The 19,014-nt window shown below is 53.7% G+C and overlaps 1 protein-coding gene across 2 annotated transcripts in view; it reads left to right on the top strand.

Moving 5' to 3' along the window:
* DLG5 (discs large MAGUK scaffold protein 5) overlaps window positions 1–19,014 on the top strand; it is a 116,657-nt gene that overhangs the window by 78,079 nt on the left and 19,564 nt on the right. For both annotated transcript variants that reach the window (XM_059397892.1, XM_059397891.1), the window contains 13 exons: window positions 1,658–1,842; window positions 3,424–3,549; window positions 5,919–6,051; window positions 6,499–6,626; window positions 7,295–7,470; window positions 7,851–7,954; window positions 11,338–11,430; window positions 11,804–12,823; window positions 13,585–13,708; window positions 14,044–14,188; window positions 15,525–15,637; window positions 16,272–16,361; window positions 16,664–16,817. In XM_059397892.1, the coding sequence (XP_059253875.1) occupies window positions 1,658–1,842; window positions 3,424–3,549; window positions 5,919–6,051; window positions 6,499–6,626; window positions 7,295–7,470; window positions 7,851–7,954; window positions 11,338–11,430; window positions 11,804–12,823; window positions 13,585–13,708; window positions 14,044–14,188; window positions 15,525–15,637; window positions 16,272–16,361; window positions 16,664–16,817 (2,591 nt within the window). The remainder of the gene's footprint in view (window positions 1–1,657; window positions 1,843–3,423; window positions 3,550–5,918; window positions 6,052–6,498; window positions 6,627–7,294; window positions 7,471–7,850; window positions 7,955–11,337; window positions 11,431–11,803; window positions 12,824–13,584; window positions 13,709–14,043; window positions 14,189–15,524; window positions 15,638–16,271; window positions 16,362–16,663; window positions 16,818–19,014) is intronic.

The following is a 19,014-nucleotide window of genomic DNA, read 5'->3' as shown; positions in this document are numbered from 1 at the left end:
CCTCTCGTGTTCCCACCTCCGGCCCTCACCTGGAGATGCTTCTCCAGGGCCAAGTGCAGAGACCTTTCAGTGGAGCCGCATGCAACATGTTGCAAATATGAAACTGTATTAATATATTATAGAACATTGAGTGAAATGTAAATTTAAATACATGTGATCATTAAACCTATTCCTTATTATAATAAATTCTTGACACCTGTAAGAGTAATGACCAGTTTCCAAAAAATAGCAAACTGAACAGACCCCCAGCACTGTACGAAAGTGGGAAAAAGTCAGGGGCACCTGGTTGGCTCAGTGGGTTAAGCCTCTGCCTTCGGCTCAGGTCATGATCTCGGGGTCCTGGGATCAAGCCCCACATAGTGCTCTCTGTTCAGCGGGGAACCTGCTTCCTTGACTCACTCTCTCTACCTGCCTCTCTGCCTACTTGTGATCTCTGTCAAATAAATAAATAAAATATTTGAAAAAAAAAAAAAAAGAAAGTGGGAAAAAGAACGAAAATAATTTGAATTAATCTTGGGAAGTGTAAGGTGTATGTAGAGTGCACCCGCCGCTGTGTCCTCCTGGAGTTAAGGTGTACTTTCTGAGCTGACTTTTCTCCAGCTCCTATTGACTCTTGACTCTACTTGAGAGATGCGGGATGGCTATAAACTGACTCTGTGTTTCCCTCTGTCCCCCTCATTCTCATGTCTCGGATGCACCTCTGGGATTTCTCTGAGCACGTGTGAGCAGAGGCAGCCTGCCGGGCTCGCTGTGGAAGCTGGGCCTCGGTGGCAGCAGAGGTCTTCTTGCTGTGTTTGTCTTCCGGCTTCCTACCACTGGAGGTGGGGGGTTCCCGGTGCACACACTGCAGACCCTGTTCCTTTCGTGTCCTGTTGGTATTTTGCTTCTGGAAGCCTATGAGCTGCGGTGGGAGCAAAGATGCTCCCTTTGTCACTTTCCCAGCGTCATCTAAGGGTTCTCGGGGCACAGAGGGAGCTGCTTCTACAGGTGCTTCCAAGAGTTTGATTTGGAACAGTAGCCGAGCATGTAATGCCTTGGGCGGTGTCCAGATGCAAATGCTTCCGATTTCAGCTTTTTAAACAAACTGAGACACACAGGACTTCACCAGCAGAAAAACTGGTGTATTTTTAGATTTCAAAATAACTCTGTATGCCAGAGCATAAAAATGAGTACTGCAGACCAATGGGTTGGGGACCATCATGATCGACATCTGCAGCCTTCACTGCATTCAGGCCTTGTGTCATTGTGTTTTGACAGGAGACCTCTTTAGAGAGACGGGGTGGGCCATCCAAGATAGGAGCGTGCGAGTGGCCGGGAGGAGTGTGGGAGCCACACACCAGGGGAGGCGTTCACCGGGGCCACGGAGACTGTGGCTCAGGAGGGGCTGGGGTGCTGGGACAGGCTCTTTGCGGGGCTGGGAGAGTTTGGACGGGACTCTGCGTAGTGTCATTAGGTGACTCGAGTGTGACTATGGGACAGGTGGTCCCTGGGGATGCAGGTGCAGCAGGGGTGTGTTGGGATGGGCTTGGGCTGGCATCCCATGTTTCCCTCCCTCCTGCTCCTGAGGGCTCAGACCCAGCTCCCGCACCAGCTAGAGGGCACTTCTCCACCAGAAGACTCAGTAACCATCTCTCTGCTTACCTTTTGACCCCACCAGATCAAAGACACGGTGACACTAGATGCCGGGAGAGCCAACAAGGAGGCTGAACTCCTTCGAAAGCAATGCAAGGCTCTGTGCCAGGAGCTGAAGGAAGCCCTCCAGGAGGCAGATGTGGCCAAGTGCCGGAGAGACTGGGCCTTCCAGGAGCGGGACAAGATTGTGGCAGAGCGGGACAGCATCCGGTATGGGGAAGCCCTGGGCTGGCGTGGACCCCAGTCTCCCCGGGAAGCACTGCGTTGGTGGGGAGGGTCAGAATCACTAGCTGCATGTCCGAGTAAGGTGGGCGTGACCTCGGCTTCTCCCTTCTCACCTGAGCCTTGCGTCATCACATTAGACGTGCTCATTACATCTCTGCTTCTCGTCTCATTTCAACCTAGACATCTGCGTGTACACTTTGTCTAGGTGAGACCCTCCCCCAGCCATGAAAGGGCACAAAGACAGTTTTCTTTCTTAGGGGACTTCTGATGACACGGACGTATCAAGAGTGCATTCTTTCAGTTGGTATTCTGTGGGCACCTGCTGTGTGCCAGGATCTTAGGTCCCTTGTACAAGGAGACCCTGAGAGAGAAACTGCCTCCAGGGCTCCCAGGCGGGTATGATGCCCACCCCCACCCCAGGCTAGCGCTCTGGGGGCCACGGGCAGCTTCGTTGGACCAGGCAACAGGGGAGGGAGAAAATATGGATGGTGAATTCCAGGGCCATGGTCAGAGCTGTGATGGGGCCATGCAGGACATGGAGGGCCAGGTGGGGATTTCTCCCTGGAAAGCATGACCTTCAAGTTAGAACTTGGGCCTGAGTGGAACTTTTCCAGGTGGAGTGGGGGGGATGGTCATGGCCATGAACAAAGGCATATGGTGTGCTCAGGGCAGGGGCCTGCTTGTGGATTTGGGAGTCACAAGAGAGGTGGCTGACAGGGTTCCTGAGGGTGGGCTCTGGGGCCACGAAAGGGAAGCCCTGAGTATAGTCTTGATTATTGGCTGGCAGAGAGCCACAAGGGGCTGTGGTGGTATTTGTGGTGACTTGGTCATTCAGAGTTTCGGAAAGATCCCTTGTGGTTGTCGGGAGGAGAGACCGCTGTCTAGCAAGGCGGGTGAGGGTTCAAGGAGGAGGGAATTGGGGGCCATGGAGAGGTGGGGACTAGCCCGTAGGGCCGTCTGATGACAGGGTGCCGTTCGGGAGATGGCACAGAGCAAGCACTCCCCCGCTGCCTGGCCACCTGCCCCTACCTGCTCTGTGAACGGCTGAGGTGGTCCTGTGGTGCCAGGAGCCACCTGTCCTTTGGTGGGGAGGTGCCTGCACGTTGCGCCTGGACAGAGCTCAGGGCTGCAGAGGTGCATGAGGCATGGGTCCTGTCCGAGTCGGGGGCTCAGTCTAGATGTGGGGTCAGGGCCAGCTTTAGAAAGGCCTGCCTGTGGGTAGATGTGAGGCTTGTGGTAGGTGCTCGCATCCAGGGGCCCGCCAGGTGGGCTGGGGCTCAGGTGGCTGTTCAGGTAGGCACATTGAGGGTGAAGCAGTGGGGTGAGCCCTGGACATTCAGGACCCGTTGCCCAGTAACTGCGTAGATGTCCCCTTTCCTGGCCCTTGTATCTTCTCTGCCCCTTGATGGAGTCGGCCTGGGCGGACTTACCTGTAGACTCTCCAGCGGTCCCTCAGTGCGTTTGAGGGCGAGGTGGGCACTGGGGGCTGTGGGGGCTGGGGCGACAGTCCACCGTAGGCTGCCCCCTGCCCCTCACAGTGACCTCAGCCTCTGCCTTCTCTGCCAGGACTCTCTGTGACAACCTCAGGCGGGAACGGGACCGGGCAGTGAGCGAACTGGCTGAAGCTCTGCGCAGCCTGGACGACACACGCAAGCAGAAGAACGACGTCAGCCGGGAGCTCAAGGAGCTCAAGTACGTGGGGGTGGGTGCCTGCCGGTGGGGCTCGTGGTGGCCCCTCTCCTGTCAGGGCAGGGCCGTTCTGCGTGCTGGCCAGATGTCTGTCCCTTCACTCTGCCTTACTCTGTCAATCTGTAGAATGGGTCTGAATGCCACCTGCATGTTGAAAGTTAATGAGAAATTCTTAGACCATCACAGAAGATGGTGGCCCTTTGGTGAGCACGCGGAGGTGGGCAGGCACCATGTGCAGAGGCACATAGAAAGGAAGGTCTCTGTGCCTAGGCAGTCCATTTGGAGACAGGCAAGTGTGTACTGTCTATTTATTCATTCATTCATTCCCTTTCTACCTCGTTCATTCACTGACTCTACAGGGATTTACCACATGCCTGCACTGGACGGGCCAGGCCTGTGGGAGGCACTGGGGAAGCCACCGAACAGTGGACCAGGTCTCTGCCCTGTGGGGCTCACTGCACACAGGAGACCAGACCACAGGCGGGTCGGACAGCGACAGCTGTGTGAACCAGGCGCTGACATCGTGGTGCGGTGTTTGGAAAACCATCACCACTTGGCGGTCCGTTCTGCCTGTGGTGTGAGGATGCCCATTCAGAAGAGACTGTTTGGGGTGTCAGACAGCCTCCCCTCAGTTACAGCACTGCACCCAGGATTGTGATGTGAGACTCGGTGACCCTAGGCAGTGGACTGAAGATACAAAGATCACAGCTGCAGAGAGAGATTGGCAGAACCTAGTAGCTGTCCCTGCAGGGCAGAAGCCACGACTCCCCATTCTGATAGGGTGGTGCAGGGTGGTGAGGAGTGTGAGTGCGAGCGTGCAAGCTCCCTTGCCAGAGCAGCACCGTTCAGACAGAGTGACAGCCTCCTCTCCCTCCTCATTCAGTAACTCTGACATGAGCCAGCCAGCTTCATTTACCAGATAAAAACCCAGAACCTCCTGGGCTTGGGGACTCTAAAGAAAATCTCAGGCTAAGAGGCAAAGTGACACACTCTCTCCAGGGACCCACTTTGGGTCTAACAAGTGACGGAAGCACATTAAGGTAAAGCCTGGATCCTGGGGGCTTGAGCGTGGGAGGCAGCTGTGCGGAGCTGCAATTGCCTGGGACTTCTAAGAAAGTCGAATTCCACTTGTTTGTCACGCATCCCTGGATCTGCCCCTCCTCTTTGTTGGGCTCTCTAACCGGTGCTGGTGAGGAAGCCCCCGGTCTGCAGAGGCAGCCGACACACCCCAGTGGGTGTGAGATGAGCAGGGGCAGCGAGCAGGAAACCCAGAGCTCCGGGCTGCCCAGGGCTGGTGGGAGCCGGGTCTCGTGAAGGCGACTTTGGGGCTCTGCCCTGAGGCTCAGTAGCTGAGGCTCAGGAGCTGGCTAGTGAGAGCACAGTCCAGACAAAGGTGTGGACGTGCGAGTGTGTGCACTTGAGCAGAAACCAGGAGGAGGTCACGAGCGTGCCCAGAGCCCAGCGGGTAGCGCTGATGAATTGGCAAGGTCATCTGGGCACAGGTTTTAGGACCAAGAGTGTCAGGTGCTGGGGGATGGCACAGTTTTCGGTCTTTTTTCATCTCTTAATTGGGTCTTTCCGAGAGCTTAAGTTTATTATTTTGGCCAGGTCAAACTTACTGATTTTTAATTTTTAATGGATTGTATGGTGTCTAGGCGTCCTTAACCTTAGCCATACACCTCAACGATTTTGTCCCTATGTTTTCTTTTAAACGTGTTGCAGCTTGACCTTTTGCATTTCAGTCTGTGATACATTTTGAGTTGGTTTTTATGGGAGTCCCAGTGTCTGGGTTGGGGTTTAGTTTTCCTGGTGTGGGCATGGAGGGGCTCCTGCCTCCCTGGTGGAATGCTGTCCTTCCTTGGCTGAAGTACTTTTGTATCTCTTGTGCTTTGTGGGGTATTTCTGAACTCCTTTTTTCTGTCCCGCTGGTCTCTGTGTCTGTCTTGCTGGCAATTCCACATAGTCTTGATTACTGGAGGAATCTGTAGAAAAAGTCTTAAAATTGAGGACATTGATTCCTCCCACTTAGTTTTTTATTTTCCAAATTGTTTTAGCTCTTCTTTATCCTTACCTTTCTTTCCCTCTGTATTTTATAATAGTCTGGTCTGTATCCACAAAAAGTCTTGCCGCCATTTCCTGAGGAATTGCATTAAACCTTTGGATAAATTCAGGATGAATTTGGGTCTTTTTTGAAAAACCCCTTTGAAAACCCAGTGATATCCAGGAAGCCCTGCCTGGCATGCTGCTCCAGATTTATTGGGAAACTGGCATCTAATCTGGCTTCTAATCCGAGAGCAAAAGGAGCCCCATTTAGCTTTCATGGTGACCTTCGCCTCCCAGGGGACCATCGCCATGGCTCTCTCTGTTCCTAGGGAGCAGATGGAGTCCCAGTTGGAGAAGGAGGCCCGGTTCCGGCAGCTGATGGCCCACAGCTCCCACGACTCGGCCATCGACACAGATTCCATGGAGTGGGAAACGGAAGTTGTGGAGTTCGAAAGGGAGACGGTGAGTGGCCTTAATGTCTTTTCTCCCCTGCTCTCCCAACTGGGACACTTTGGAGGGGGACGGGAGAGGACAGCCCACTTGTGAGGTTCCCAGGTTCATGGCTGTCAGTTTTGGGGCTGCAGCTTTTCTTCCTGGGGTGCATGCATCTTTTCCCTGTACTTGTCCACGCCAGCTTCTGGCAGGTTGGTGCCCGTGGCCTCTCCAGTGGCAGATGCTGGCATGGGGCATGGCAGGAGGAGGGCAGAGCAGAGCCCTTCTGCAGGGACATGTATCTGCAGTGGCTGAAGAGGCCAATGGCAGCTGCTCCTGGGCTTCATCCTGGGGACTGAGTGCCCTGTCTGGCGTGGAGGGGCAAGTGCTCACAGTGGGGCAAGTGGCTTGAGGTTTAAGAGCGACCTGTCTCTGATCACTGCTGTGTAAAGTGTGTGGTTGCTGCTCTTTTGACAGGAGGATATTGACTTGAAAGCACTTGGGTTCGATATGGCAGAAGGTGTGAATGAGCCTTGTTTGCCTGGGGACTGTGGGATATTTGTCACTAAAGTGGACAAAGGAAGCATTGCTGATGGCCGCTTAAGGTAAGAGTTGAGGATGCCCAGGCTCTGGAGGGAAGGGGACCCCTCTTACCCCTTGCGAAGGACCCAGAGAGCCAGGTGGCAAGTAAATGAGCACACCCTGGCATTGGAGGACCTAACAGGGTCAGGCCGGCAGTCTCCACTGCTAATGTTGTTGTTAATGGAGACTGTGACTCACTGGCACCCGTGAGTCTGAGCATTCCTCAGGCCCTAGGTGCTGCCCTTCACTTCTCTAGTTAGGAAAGAGTTCTGGTGTGGCATGTGCAAGAGTGTAGGGTGTGTATCACATGCCCATTCCATGAAAGAAGAATGATAATGAATTGCTAAATACTGATTTATGCAGCACTTTGTATAATCAACCAACTCATTCATTTTTAAAATCCTATGAGGTAGGTTCTCTACTGCTCTTGCCCTCATTTTACAGATGAGGACACTGAGGTCCGAAGGAGGGAGGTCACACAGCTAGTAAGTAGTAGAGCCAGGATCGCCCCCTGACAGTCTGGCTCCAGCCTCTGCGAGTGTAGCCATTTGACATCCCGAAGAGGAAATCTGTCTAAGCGTGTAGGTGGGGCACCCGCTTCCCGCCCTCGTCTTCCCAGACTGGAGCGGTGCGGCCTGCCCACTGGTCCCAAGGCCCATGAGGGCACTGACCTGGCTGTGCACCTCCTCAGGGTCAACGACTGGCTGCTGAGAATCAATGACGTGGACCTCATCAACAAGGACAAAAAGCAGGCCCTCAAGGCCCTCCTCCATGGGGAGGGTGCCATCAACATGGTCGTGCGGCGGCGGAAGTCCCTGGGCGGGAAGGTGATCACACCACTGTACATCAACCTGAGTGGACAGAAAGGTAGTGGGCCCACAGAGGTGGGCGGGGCGCCCCAGATGGCAGGGCCCCCCTTCCTTGTGCAGGGGGGAGGTGTGCATTTTCAGGTGTGTAGTTGTTCTTGGGGCGTGGATGCCGCTTGAACGCAGCATGTGTATCCCCGGCAGGGGGCCACCTGCGTCCTGGGTCTTGCTGGTCTCCCGAGTATTTGATTGACCAGAGCAGACGTCACTGAGCCCCTGCGGGGGTGCTATCTGGCCTGGGTGCTGGGGTGGACAGGTCGCAGTCTACAAACGTTCCCTTCATAATTTATCTCACAAAGACGAGGGGGACACCCAGGGCTAGGCGATCAGGGCCGGGGCTAACTGGGGACCGCATGTGTCTGCCCTTGGTGGGTTTTGCAGACAGCGGTATCAGTCTGGAGAATGGCGTGTACGCTGCTGCTGTGGTGCCTGGAAGCCCGGCCGCCAAGGAGGGGTCCCTCGCCGTGGGAGACAGGATTGTGGCGGTAAGCCTCAGGGCCAGGGCTGTCTGCCCCACATGGACTGTTAGATGACATCTGGGAGGTTGAACACAAAGTAATGACCAGTTTGCCTTGTTCTCTAATGTTAACAAACGTTTTTTTTTTACTGATAATGTGAAATAAATAGAAAATCAGGAAATACAGAGGTGGTTTAGGAAGGAAGTACGACTCCCTCTTACAGTACTACCTTACAGATAACCTTAATGAGCATTCAAAATGTATTTTTCTATGGACTTTATTCTACACATGAATGTATATTTACATCAGTTTTTTAAAAAAAAATTATTTATTTGAGAGAGAGCGCAAGAGAGCGCGCACGTGGGGGGAGAGGCAGAAGGAGAGAATCTCAAGCAGACTCCCCACTGAGCGTGGTCTTGATCTCATGACCCTGAATTCACGACCTGAGCTGAAACCAAGAGTTGGATGCTAAACCGACTGAGCCACCCAGGTGCCCCTATTTACATGAGCTTTAAAAAAGAAGGTATCTCTATGTGATTAATTGATTGTTATTTTCTGTATGTGATTAAAAAAAAAAACCCTTTTATTAAACATTATATCCATTTATTTTTAAAATTTCTTTTTTAATGACCAGAGTAAGACGTATGTGTCCAAAGTAGTCAAGCAGTACACAAATGTATAAGACATTAGTCCCCTCTTTTCCCTTTAATCCTGCCCCTGGAGAAAAATCTCTACTCCCCGTTGCAAGATGAGCTCCCAGCCAGGCCGAGAGTGTTCATACAAATCTCTATACACAGATAAAGTTTTCTTGGCTTTGTTTGCTTTTTAGCATATAATAGTGTGATCATCCTGCTTTTCCATACCATGGACAGCTTTCCAAATTCACCTTCGGTGTGTTTATCCACTTCATGGTGTTCTGAGGTTTGATTATCGGTAGTTGGAAGCGCGCCCCCTTGTGGACCTACATATTATTTTCGGTTTCTGCCACTGCATACAGCCCTGCCTTGGACATCACCTGTGTGTACCACCCTTTGGCAGACACTGAATGGCGTCCCTGGTGATCAGACCTCCCAAATGCTGTGAGATTATGGAGCCTAATTTAGTATTTCTTTTCTTTTCTTTTTTTAAAGATTTTATTTATTTATTTGACAGGCAGAGATCACAAGTAGGCAGAGAGGCAGGCAGAGAGAGAGAGGGAGGAAGCAGGCTCCCTGCCGAGCAGAGAGCCCGATGCGGGGCTCGATCCCAGAACCCTGGGATCATGACCTGAGCCAAAGGCAGAGGCTTTAACCTACTGAGCCACCCAGGCACCCCTCCTTTTTTTTAAGTTTTTATTTACTTATTTGACAGAGATCACAAGTAGGCAGAGAAAGAGGCAGGCGGAGAGAGGAGAGAGAGAAAAGGGCTGAGCAGAGAGCCCGATGCGGGGCTCGATCCCAGGACCCTGAGGTCATGACCTGAGCCAAAGGCAGAGGCTTAACTCTCTGAACCACCCAGGTTCCCTAATTTAGTATTTCTAACTGACTCATTAAAATGGAAGTCACACACTTCCACCAACACACACACACATACACACAATCCTGGTTGTATGGAAGGCACACATGACAATGACTCCTGCTCTGGTTCTGTAGTCCCCGTCTACCAGTTCCTACCCTAATGGCAGTTAACAGTTTATTCTGGTTTCCCCCCACCCTGAAATATTCAAAACACTTGCATCTCCTTCTCTTTTCTTTTTCCTTGGCTTCCCTTCCCTTCTCCTTCCCCCTTCATTTTTCCCTTTTCCTTTCCTAACACCCAGATGGGATCATAATATCCTGAGCTGCTAACCTCCTTTCTTGTTTCCCACAGCCTCCCATGCAGGTTCATTTGCATTCACATTGTTAGATCTGTGGGGCATGTCAGTAACTTACTAGTTGCTTATTCCATAGTGGCAGCAGCTCAAGCCACTCACCAGTTCTCCGGATGGACAGCCAGGACATCTTTGCTTTTACGAGTAGGGCTGCAAGTGCACTGCTGCATCCATCCACGGGGACCCACGGGAGTGTGCTGCAGGGTGAATTCCCCGGGGGTGTGAATTGCGGGATCCGTGGGTATCAGCATTAACAGTTAACATGATCTTTCCCTGTGTGGTTAAAGAGATGGTGGCCTTTTTGGTCCTGCTTGCAGAGGGTGTAGGAGCTCATTGATTCTCATCTCCGCCGTATTAAAGATTTCAGAGGATGCCAAAATTTGAAAGCAGTGTGGCCATTGTGAAAAAATTTTAAGATGTGGAAAAGTTGTAAAGGAAAAAAAAAAAAAAGAATCCATTGCCCCAAAATAATCACTCTGCCTATTTTTTTAAACTTTTGATTTTAAAATAGAGATAGAATTCGGTATGACATTGAATAAATCATATTGACAAATAAATAATGTGGCGATGGTAGTACAGGAGGTCCTCTGTGCCCTTCATGCAGTTTCCTCTGACGGTTGGTTACATTTATGTGACTAAATGATATCCAAACCAGGGGTTTGACAATGAAGTCGTGTGTGTCACTCTATGTCATTTTATTATCATGTTTTAAGTAACAACAACAAAAAATTAAGATTCACAACTGTTCCACGAGCACAAAGATCTCTCCCATGTTAGCCCTCAGTGGGAGCGTCCACAGCCCGGCTCTCCATTCCCCCTCCATAACCCTTGGCACCTAATTTGCTCTCCATCCATATAGTTTTGTCACTGCGAGAACATACTACCTAAGTTGAATTGTACAGTAGGTGACCTTTGAGACTGGCTGTTTCAGCGTGAAGCCGTGTGAGCTGTCAGGTAGTGGGGCTACCACGGGCGTGTTCTTTGTGTTGCTGGGCAGCACTCCGTGTCTGGGTGCCCCCCGGGCTGACCATTCACTGTGGTGCATATGCTTGTTCAGAAGATTGGCGCTTATCTAATGAGATCTAGACAGAGGTTCGGGCCTACGGGATTAGGAAAATCTTTGTGAACGGAGATGCTACCATAGCATCTCACCCGACACTTCACAGTCTACAAAGACCCTCCACAGCATGATGTCATTTCTCATCTCCCGACCTGGGGAGCAGCCGTGTGTATCTTCCGTTCTGTGCGTGAAGGAGTTCTGCGCTGCGGTCATGCCTCACGTGGCAGGCGGCAGCAGAGTCCGGTCGTTCCCCGTAGGGTGCTTGCTGTTCTGGTCCCAGTCGGACGAGCACCTGCCTCTCGCATGGTTTAAAGCTGTATGTTTTCTCTGCCTCACAAGCTGCCTCACTGGATTTCTCAGGCCGTACTGGGGAGGGGCTTTCTCTCCTTTGCCAACTCCAGACTTGGGCCCCTTCTAAGAGAACCAGGCCCACCGTCCCGGACGGGCTGGCGGAGACCCTGACCTGGCTGTGGGCCTGATGGGCTCTCTTTTTGGCCCTAGATCAATGGCATTGCCCTGGACAACAAGTCTCTGAATGAGTGTGAATCTCTGCTCCGTAGCTGCCAGGACTCCCTGACCCTCTCCCTCCTGAAGGTAAGGACCCACACCCAATGCCGGCCCTGCTCTCATCGGCTGTGTGGCAGCAAAGCCTCAGCTCCGTATGCCTTGGCGGCTATGCTGGGTCACAGGGAGTCCTTGAAACAAAGGTACTGGTTTACAAAGTGCAGGGTGTGTGAACCCTGATGGGATCCTGGTTTAAAAACCAAAACAAGACACAAAGGACATTTTGAGGACAGTGGTATACACCTGAATCTGAACTGAGTAAAAAGGTGATCGTAGAGACTCTTCGGGCACACTTTGGGGTGTGTGTGGCCCGTTGCTGAGCCTCACTCCCTGCGCAGGGACGCAGGCAGCGCCTGGTTCTGCAGTCTTACCCGCTCTTTCTCACTCTGCAATCCGCACATAGGTGTTCCCTCAGAGTTCCTCGTGGAGTGGCCAGAACATTTTTGAGAACATCAAGGACTCTGATAAGATGCTGAGCATCCGAGCCCACGGCGCTGAGGTCCAGGCTCAGAATAAACGGAGCTTGCTGCAGCACAACAACTCCACGCAGACGGACATCTTCTACACAGACAGGCTGGAGGACAGGAGGGAGCTGGGTCCCCCGGGAGGCAGCAGCTCTTTCCTGCACAAGCCGTTCCCTGGGGGGCCCTTCCCAGTCTCCCCCCAGGCCTGTCCCAGTGCCTCCGAGCGCAGCCTGAGCTCCTTCCGCTCAGATACCTCTGGGGAGCGTGGCTATGGGCTGGTGGACGTGCGCAGCCGGCGACCCCTGCTGCCCTTCGAGACTGAGGCGGGCCCCTGCGGGGCGGCAGAGGCCCCCCTAGATAAGGCAGACCCTGAGGGCTCTAGCAGTGGCGGGACCTGGCCCAAGGCCGTGCTCAGCTCCACAGCAGGGCCCGAGAAGCTCTCTGTTTATAAGAAGCCAAAGCAAAGAAAGTCTATCTTTGACCCTAACACTTTCAAGCGCCCCCAGACTCCCTCCAAAATAGACTACCTACTCCCTGGCCCTGGGTCTGCTCACTCCCCCCAGCCCTCCAAGAGGGTGGGGCCTCTGACACCCCCAAAACCTCCCAGGAGGAGTGACTCCATCAAGTTCCAGCACAGACTGGAAACCAGTTCCGAGTCGGAGGCCACTCTGGTGGGCAGCTCCCCATCCACCAGCCCCCCAAGCGCCCTGCCCCCTGACATGGACCCCAGGGAACCCATGCACACTTCGCCCCCTCGCAAGGGCAGGGTCCGCATTGCTTCCAGCTACTACCCTGAAGGGGATGGGGACTCCTCCTACCTGCCTGCCAAGAAGTCCTGTGATGGAGACCTCACCTCCCAGAAGATGGACGAGCTGGGGCAGAAGCGCCGTCGCCCTAAGTCCGCTCCTAGTTTCCGGCCCAAGCTGGCTCCCGTAGTGATTCCTGCTCAGTTCCTGGAGGTAGGGCCCAGCCTTGGGGTGAGGATGGGCAAGGGTGCGGGGAGGGGCCCTGAGCTGGTGTCCCCAGCCTCTTGCTTAGCCCTGGCTCCTTTGCCTTCATTCTAAGCACCTACCCGAGGAAAAGGGGAGTGGGGTGGCCAGTGGGTGCCAGTGGGATGGAACCCTCCATAGGAGGCTGGAAAGTGATGGAGAGTGTGTGTGTTAATGGCATGTGATGCCATGACAGGAGCATTTTCTGGGGTGTGGTGTCTGATCTGCTTTTTCATCGAGAAGCTTTTGCACTTGTGACCCGGACCTGCCTGGAAGGGTCTGGAGAACCACGAGAGCACCTGTGAGTCTGCTGGCCGGTAGCAGGAGGCAGCTGGCTTGTGTTGTGGGCACTGTAGTCGTTTCCAGATGGGAGAAATTGCTGGGAGCTGGGGGACAAACCCATGTGACTCTCTGCAGATGAGCACCCTGAGTCTGTAGTACGAGTTTCCAGGAGCAACTGTACACACGTGCCTGATACTCTCATGCATTCCACCTCCTGCACCCAATTTGTCTCCTCCAGAGAACAGATTCTTTCTCTGTGGTTTTCTTCCAGAGTAGTATCCAAGGAAGTGCTTCCTGTCCAGGTGTCTTAAGGCAACATGAATGAGCAGTGACCTGTCCTGGCTGTCATGTTGTGTGTCCGAGTGGGAGAGCTAGTGCTTAGGGGACAGACCTGCAGACACCTGTGCATGTCCATTTCCAGCCACTGTCTCTTGTCTTGGGTCCTGCAGGAGCAGAAGTCCATCCCGGCCAGTGGAGAGCTCTGCCCAGAGCTCCAGGAATGGTCCCTGTACTCGCCAGGGCACTCCAGCCGGCACAACAACCCCCCATTCTACCCTGGCAGGGCATCTGCGGGTGAGTCATTGGGGTCGGGAAGAGGGTCCACGGTGGGCTCTCAGGCCTGCCCGCTCCTAGGGAGAGGGGAGGCGGTCATTTCAAGGTGCCACTGTATCCTCAGCCCAGAGGTCCAGAGAGCTAGCAATGGCTGCCCTGTCTGGGATGTTCAGTCTTGTATCAGGGACATTCCTTAACTTTTCATGGCTAAGAAATGTTTTCCCATAGCAGCCTGAGATACAGGAAGTGATAAAGTGAGTTCTCCCATCTTACGGGTGGAGAAAGCCAAGAGCTTGCACAGGTCTGGGGCTGGCTGGGTGCTTTGGGGTGATTATTCTCACGCAGCCCATTTCTAGGCACTGTGCCCCGGAGCATGACCCCAAGCGCCACTGTGAGCTCCATGCTGAGGAACCCTGTCTACACCGTGCGTAGCCACAGGGTCGGTCCTTGCAGCTCTCCACCTGTGCCCAGAGAGGTCGGCCCCCAGGGTTTGCATCCCAGGTATGTGAAATCACCCCACACCTCCGTGCTCCCCAGCTGGCCATGGTCACAGGCACATAAAGCCATTGGTGCAGAGAGTGGCCCACGAGCTGAGAAGTGTTCTTGCCTAGCCGGGAGGGGCTGGCTGGTTAGAGCAGCGCTGGGGCCCCAGGAAGACTGAACGCTAAGGATTCTCTCTTCATTCACCAGCATGGAGCTCAAAGAGGTATTTAAAGAGAGAGAGAGTGATGGTAGCTGGTGCTTAAGAGCTCACATGACAGCGCTGTGCTGGGACCTTTGTAAACTTCATTTAAGGGCCACAACAGCCTCCTGAGCTAAGGACTGTTGTTGTCTCTGTTTTATGGATTAGGAGACTGAGCCTTAAAAGGTGAACGGACTGGCTCAAGGTCATTCATTCATTCATTCATTCAGTTGTTTGGCAAGTTTTAATTGAGCACCTACTACATGGCATGGACTGTTCTCGTTCCAGAGTGGTACCAGGTGGTGCTGAGTCACCCTGAAGACTGCAGAGCAGGGCAGCCAGCTAGGCTTTGACTTGGTAGAGGGTGGGGAGTAGACTGGGTGGAGGGAAGGGCCCCTTGGGGGAGGGGAGGGGGTTGCTACGGAGATAGGGAGGTGAAGAGGCCAGTTTTGCTCAAGACCTGGGTAGAGTCCCCAGGACGGAGTGAATAGTGCCCTGGAACAGTGTGCTGGGCTCCTGGGACAGAATGAGGAACCTTGCACTGGCACAGTGAGTCAGAAGGAGAGCATAGGCTATAGGGCACAGGTCCTATAGGGCCTATGGCCATGATGCAGAGTTTGGATTTTTTTCCACTCTAGGCTTTAGGCAGGGAAGAGACATTCTCATTATACAGCTAGAAAAGGACATCATTGGGTTTGATTGTAGGCCCTCCTGAGGTGGGCAAGGCCTGACTCTCTGCCTTCCAGTGTCCTAGGCAGCTGTCCTGAATGAAGTGTGCAGGTCCCCGTCCAAGGTCCTTGATGCCCATCCAGCCTCTCCCACTCATCCCGGAGGAGAGGCTCCACTTCTCTAGGTCCAGACAGGTTCAGAGCCTGTTTTTCCCAGTGGAAGCCGTTGCTCCTGGTGAGCCCAGTCCTTGTGCAGGTCTGTATGCCAGTCCTCTACGGGCACAGCAGGACTATTCTCTGTGGGCAGGGCCATTGTTGGATGCTGCCTCTGAGCATGGCAGGCCACTATTCCCACCTAGCAACAGGTGGCTTCTGCGGGCTCAGGGAGGCCTTGGCTGGGGCCTGCTGCTTGATTCTCCCCAGTGGCTGTGTCCAGTCCAGTCCCGGCCTTCCTTCTGAGCACCTTAGCTGTCTGGTTTTCTTGCAGCGCGCAGCACCAGGGACGCCTGAGCCTAGACCTGAGCCACAGGGTTGGCAGCGACTACTCAGATATGAGAACCTCCCACGGGTCCAACTCTCTGCCCTCCAGCGCTCGCCTTGGTAATGGTGCCACTGGAACCTTCTCACCATAGCGGGGCACTAGCCTTATTTCCCTCTCTACCTGCATCCTTGTGGCCAGATCTCCAGGTGGCCTGGCCACACCAGCCCTTCTCTGCTCCCGGAGCCGAGGTTGGCCCCACGCTGCACTGGGAGCCCTGTCCTTCGGCCTTCTGAGTCTCTGGGTCTTTCCCTGGTAGCCATGCGGCTGTTCCAGGGAACCGCTGGGGCCGTGAGCCTCGCTCCCTGTCCCTGAGCCTGTTGGACATTCTGGGGTTTATCATGCTGTTTGCCTGTGGGAGACCAGCAAGTTCCTCCTAGAGGGACTCAGGTGGTGCTGCTTCTAGCCACGTGGCGTATTGGCAGACCATCCCGTCTGTCACTTGGGGCTAGGTGAGAGATTGCTGTGAGCCTGTTCTGGAGCAGTCCAGGCCCGCGCAGTTCACTCAGATCACACTGGGTACTGAGTATCTGCCTTTCGGGACCAGTTCACGCTCTGGCCCCCTTGGGGTTCATGGCCGGGCCTGCTTTGCGTTTGTCTTGGCTGCTGCTCCTTCCGAACTACTAACGTGGTGGTAAGGGAGCGAGGGCGGGTTTAATCACAGGCCTAAAGTTTTGTCTCCTCGTGGAACCACAGGGTCTTCAAGCAACTTGCAGTTCAAGGCAGAACGCATTAAAATCCCGTCAACGCCAAGATACCCCCGGTCCATCGTGGGTTCCGACAGAGGTGAGAACGTGCACTGCCGTCCTCGTCTGCCGGCTCGCTGGCTTCACAGTGCAGCGTCTGGGCACAGTGTGTAACCTCCTCACCTCAGCCGGTCCGTGCAGGCTGGCTGAGCCCGGCCTCAGGCCCGGTGTCGGGGGGCTAGATAGAAAGGCCGTGTAAAGCCCAGCCCCTGAATTCAAGGCCATGTGCTGTGGCTGCAGTGTGGAGCCTTGTGCCTGGGGCGTGTCTCCGTCTTGGTCTGGGCCCTGGGGGGCAGAGATGAGGGTCACAGAGCCTGAGTTCCTTCGCATCTCTCCTGGCAGGTTCGCTGTCACATTCAGAATGCAGCACGCCTCCGCAGTCCCCCCTGAGCATCGACACCCTGTCCTCCTCGTGTAGCCAGTCCCAGACCTCAGCTTCCACGTTGCCCAGAATTGCCGTCAACCCTGCGGCCCTCGGGGAACGGAGGAAGGACAGGTGAGCACGACCGGGCATGTGTCCCATGGGCACGGCAGTGGGTTGCGCATCCCCACAGTGGGCCGGGTCTTGGTTGAGGGAGGGGACTTGGTGGAAGCAGCAGGTGCATTGGAGGGTGCCGGCTGAGTCGATCCCAGGGCGAGACCTCTCTGCTTCGGGTCACCTAGCGTTCTCTGGCGTGCTGCCTCAGCCCTTCACAAGGAAGTCCTGCGGGCGCATGGTGCCAGGAGGTGGGGTGCGCATAGATGGCAAGGTGAGGAGAGGGTGGGCTCCTTCCACAGAGTGTCCGTGGGAGGGGCTGAGCTGCGGCGGCTGACACTAGGAGCCACCTGGCTGTGACAATGTCATGGCACCGTTCCCGGCTTCCCTGGCCCCTGATTAAGCACTTTTCGTGTAATAAGTCATGAAATCCTCACAGTGACCCCGTGAGCTTCATGCATCATCCTCGTCCTTGTCATCATCATCACTGGTTCTCTTTTACAGATAAGGAAACAGAGGCCAGAAAGTGGGAGTGACCTGTCTGGTCACGTGGTTGGTGACTGGCCTACCTTCCTTAGAATCAGGGCTCATTCTTACTCTTTGCTTTTTGGCTCCAGAATACAGCTGCATCACTTATTCCCCTCATTCCCAAGCTTTTTTTGTGTGTGTGAAATAAAACATACCGGAAAAAAATGTATGTAAAGTGTAAAAGTATAGCTTAGCCATTTATTGGTTCATTTTGAAATGCTGGCCAATCTGCTGAGATTTCAGGGTAACTTGAGGCTGACGTCAGTCCAGATGGTTGGACCCCACATCTAAGGGGTCCCTCCCTCTCCTCACAAGCTCTGTGCCCCTCACCCACCTCTGTTCTTTCAGAGTAGAATTTATCAGATCGAATTTATGGTTAAGAGGTCCCATCTAGATGGTAAGTCTTCAGGCAATCCAGTTAAACTGAAACTTGCTTTTATTTAATCACTTAAAAGGAACAGAACCGCTCGTGTCCACTCAAATCCAAAATGCTGAAGGCCCTCATCTCTATGAGCCACAGAAGGAACCCTGCAGGGTGGCCTCTGCCTTAAGAAAACCATCTGACTTGTAAAATCTGAATTTGTAAGACAACCTAACAAGTACCCTCACAACCAGCGACTGACTGTTCACGGGAGCCCAGAAGTGCACGGGGGCCTGTAGGGGAAGCGGGTGCAGTTCATGTGGAAACCTCTCACCCCCGTGACACACTCGGGAGCCAGACCTGTGCCACATCCGGGGTCGGGTGGGTCAGCTCCGGTCACTGAGCCCCAGGAACCTCTGCCAACTCAAGTGGGCTCCTTAGAAGCAGAGAGGGCCATTCACCTGCCCTTGGGTGTCCCGTAGTTAGCTTCCTAAAGTGTGCAGGGAACCGGGAGCTGCTCTGTGGGGAGCGGGGTGTTCGTGGTCTGAATCTCGTCAGAGGCAAACAGTTTAACTTGTGTGACCCGATTGGAGGCGAAACAGCTCCTTCCCCCCGATTCTAACGTACATTATTGTGTAGCTTCTAATTAGAGGAAACCGGGAAGATAGAGGAACGTAGAAAGAAGAAAAGTCGCACATAGTCTCAATTGCTTTCCCCTTTTGTGAAGCGTGCGTGTGTGTGTATGTGTATAGTTTAAAGGCATGTTTCATTATTTTCGTTTTCTGTACATGAATACTTTCTCATTTCAAGGGGTTTGTAATATGCGAAGTATGCTTTATAAACCGCGTTCATAACGCAGCTTTATTCTGAGAAAACGTTTGTGCATATTATAAGAAATTTAGATCCCTCAGGGGACTGGGAAGTAAGGATTACCTCAAGTCCCCTCACCTGGAGGTGCTGTCGTTCACATTTCGGTAGGGTCCTTCCTGGAAGCCTCTCCACGTGTGAGTGGCCACACGTATTTGTACAGATGTATATAGATGGGATTATGCCCACCTGTCCGCTCCCGCAGTGTGTGTCCTCTGCATCTCTCCATGTTGGTAAAGCCTGATTTGTGTCATTCACAACGGCTTTGTCGGGCTCTTAGGTGAGTCAGGTACCTGCTCTATTGAGATAGACGTGTGTTTTGGAGGTGGTAGACAGGAAAGGGTCTTCAGTGGGGGGTGAGGAGCCCCAGACTGGAACAAGGGCTGCGCGCACCCTCTGTGCCGTCCTCCAGCGCGGGCTGGGGCTATGAGGATGGGGCTGCGGGCTGCTGAGTAAGGGCTC

This window comes from Mustela nigripes, chromosome 4 (genome assembly GCF_022355385.1).
Source record: "Mustela nigripes isolate SB6536 chromosome 4, MUSNIG.SB6536, whole genome shotgun sequence".
Classification (NCBI taxonomy): Eukaryota; Metazoa; Chordata; class Mammalia; order Carnivora; family Mustelidae; genus Mustela; species Mustela nigripes.
The sequence above is the reverse complement of the archived record's forward strand: the minus strand, read 5'-3'. Positions and strand labels throughout refer to the sequence as shown.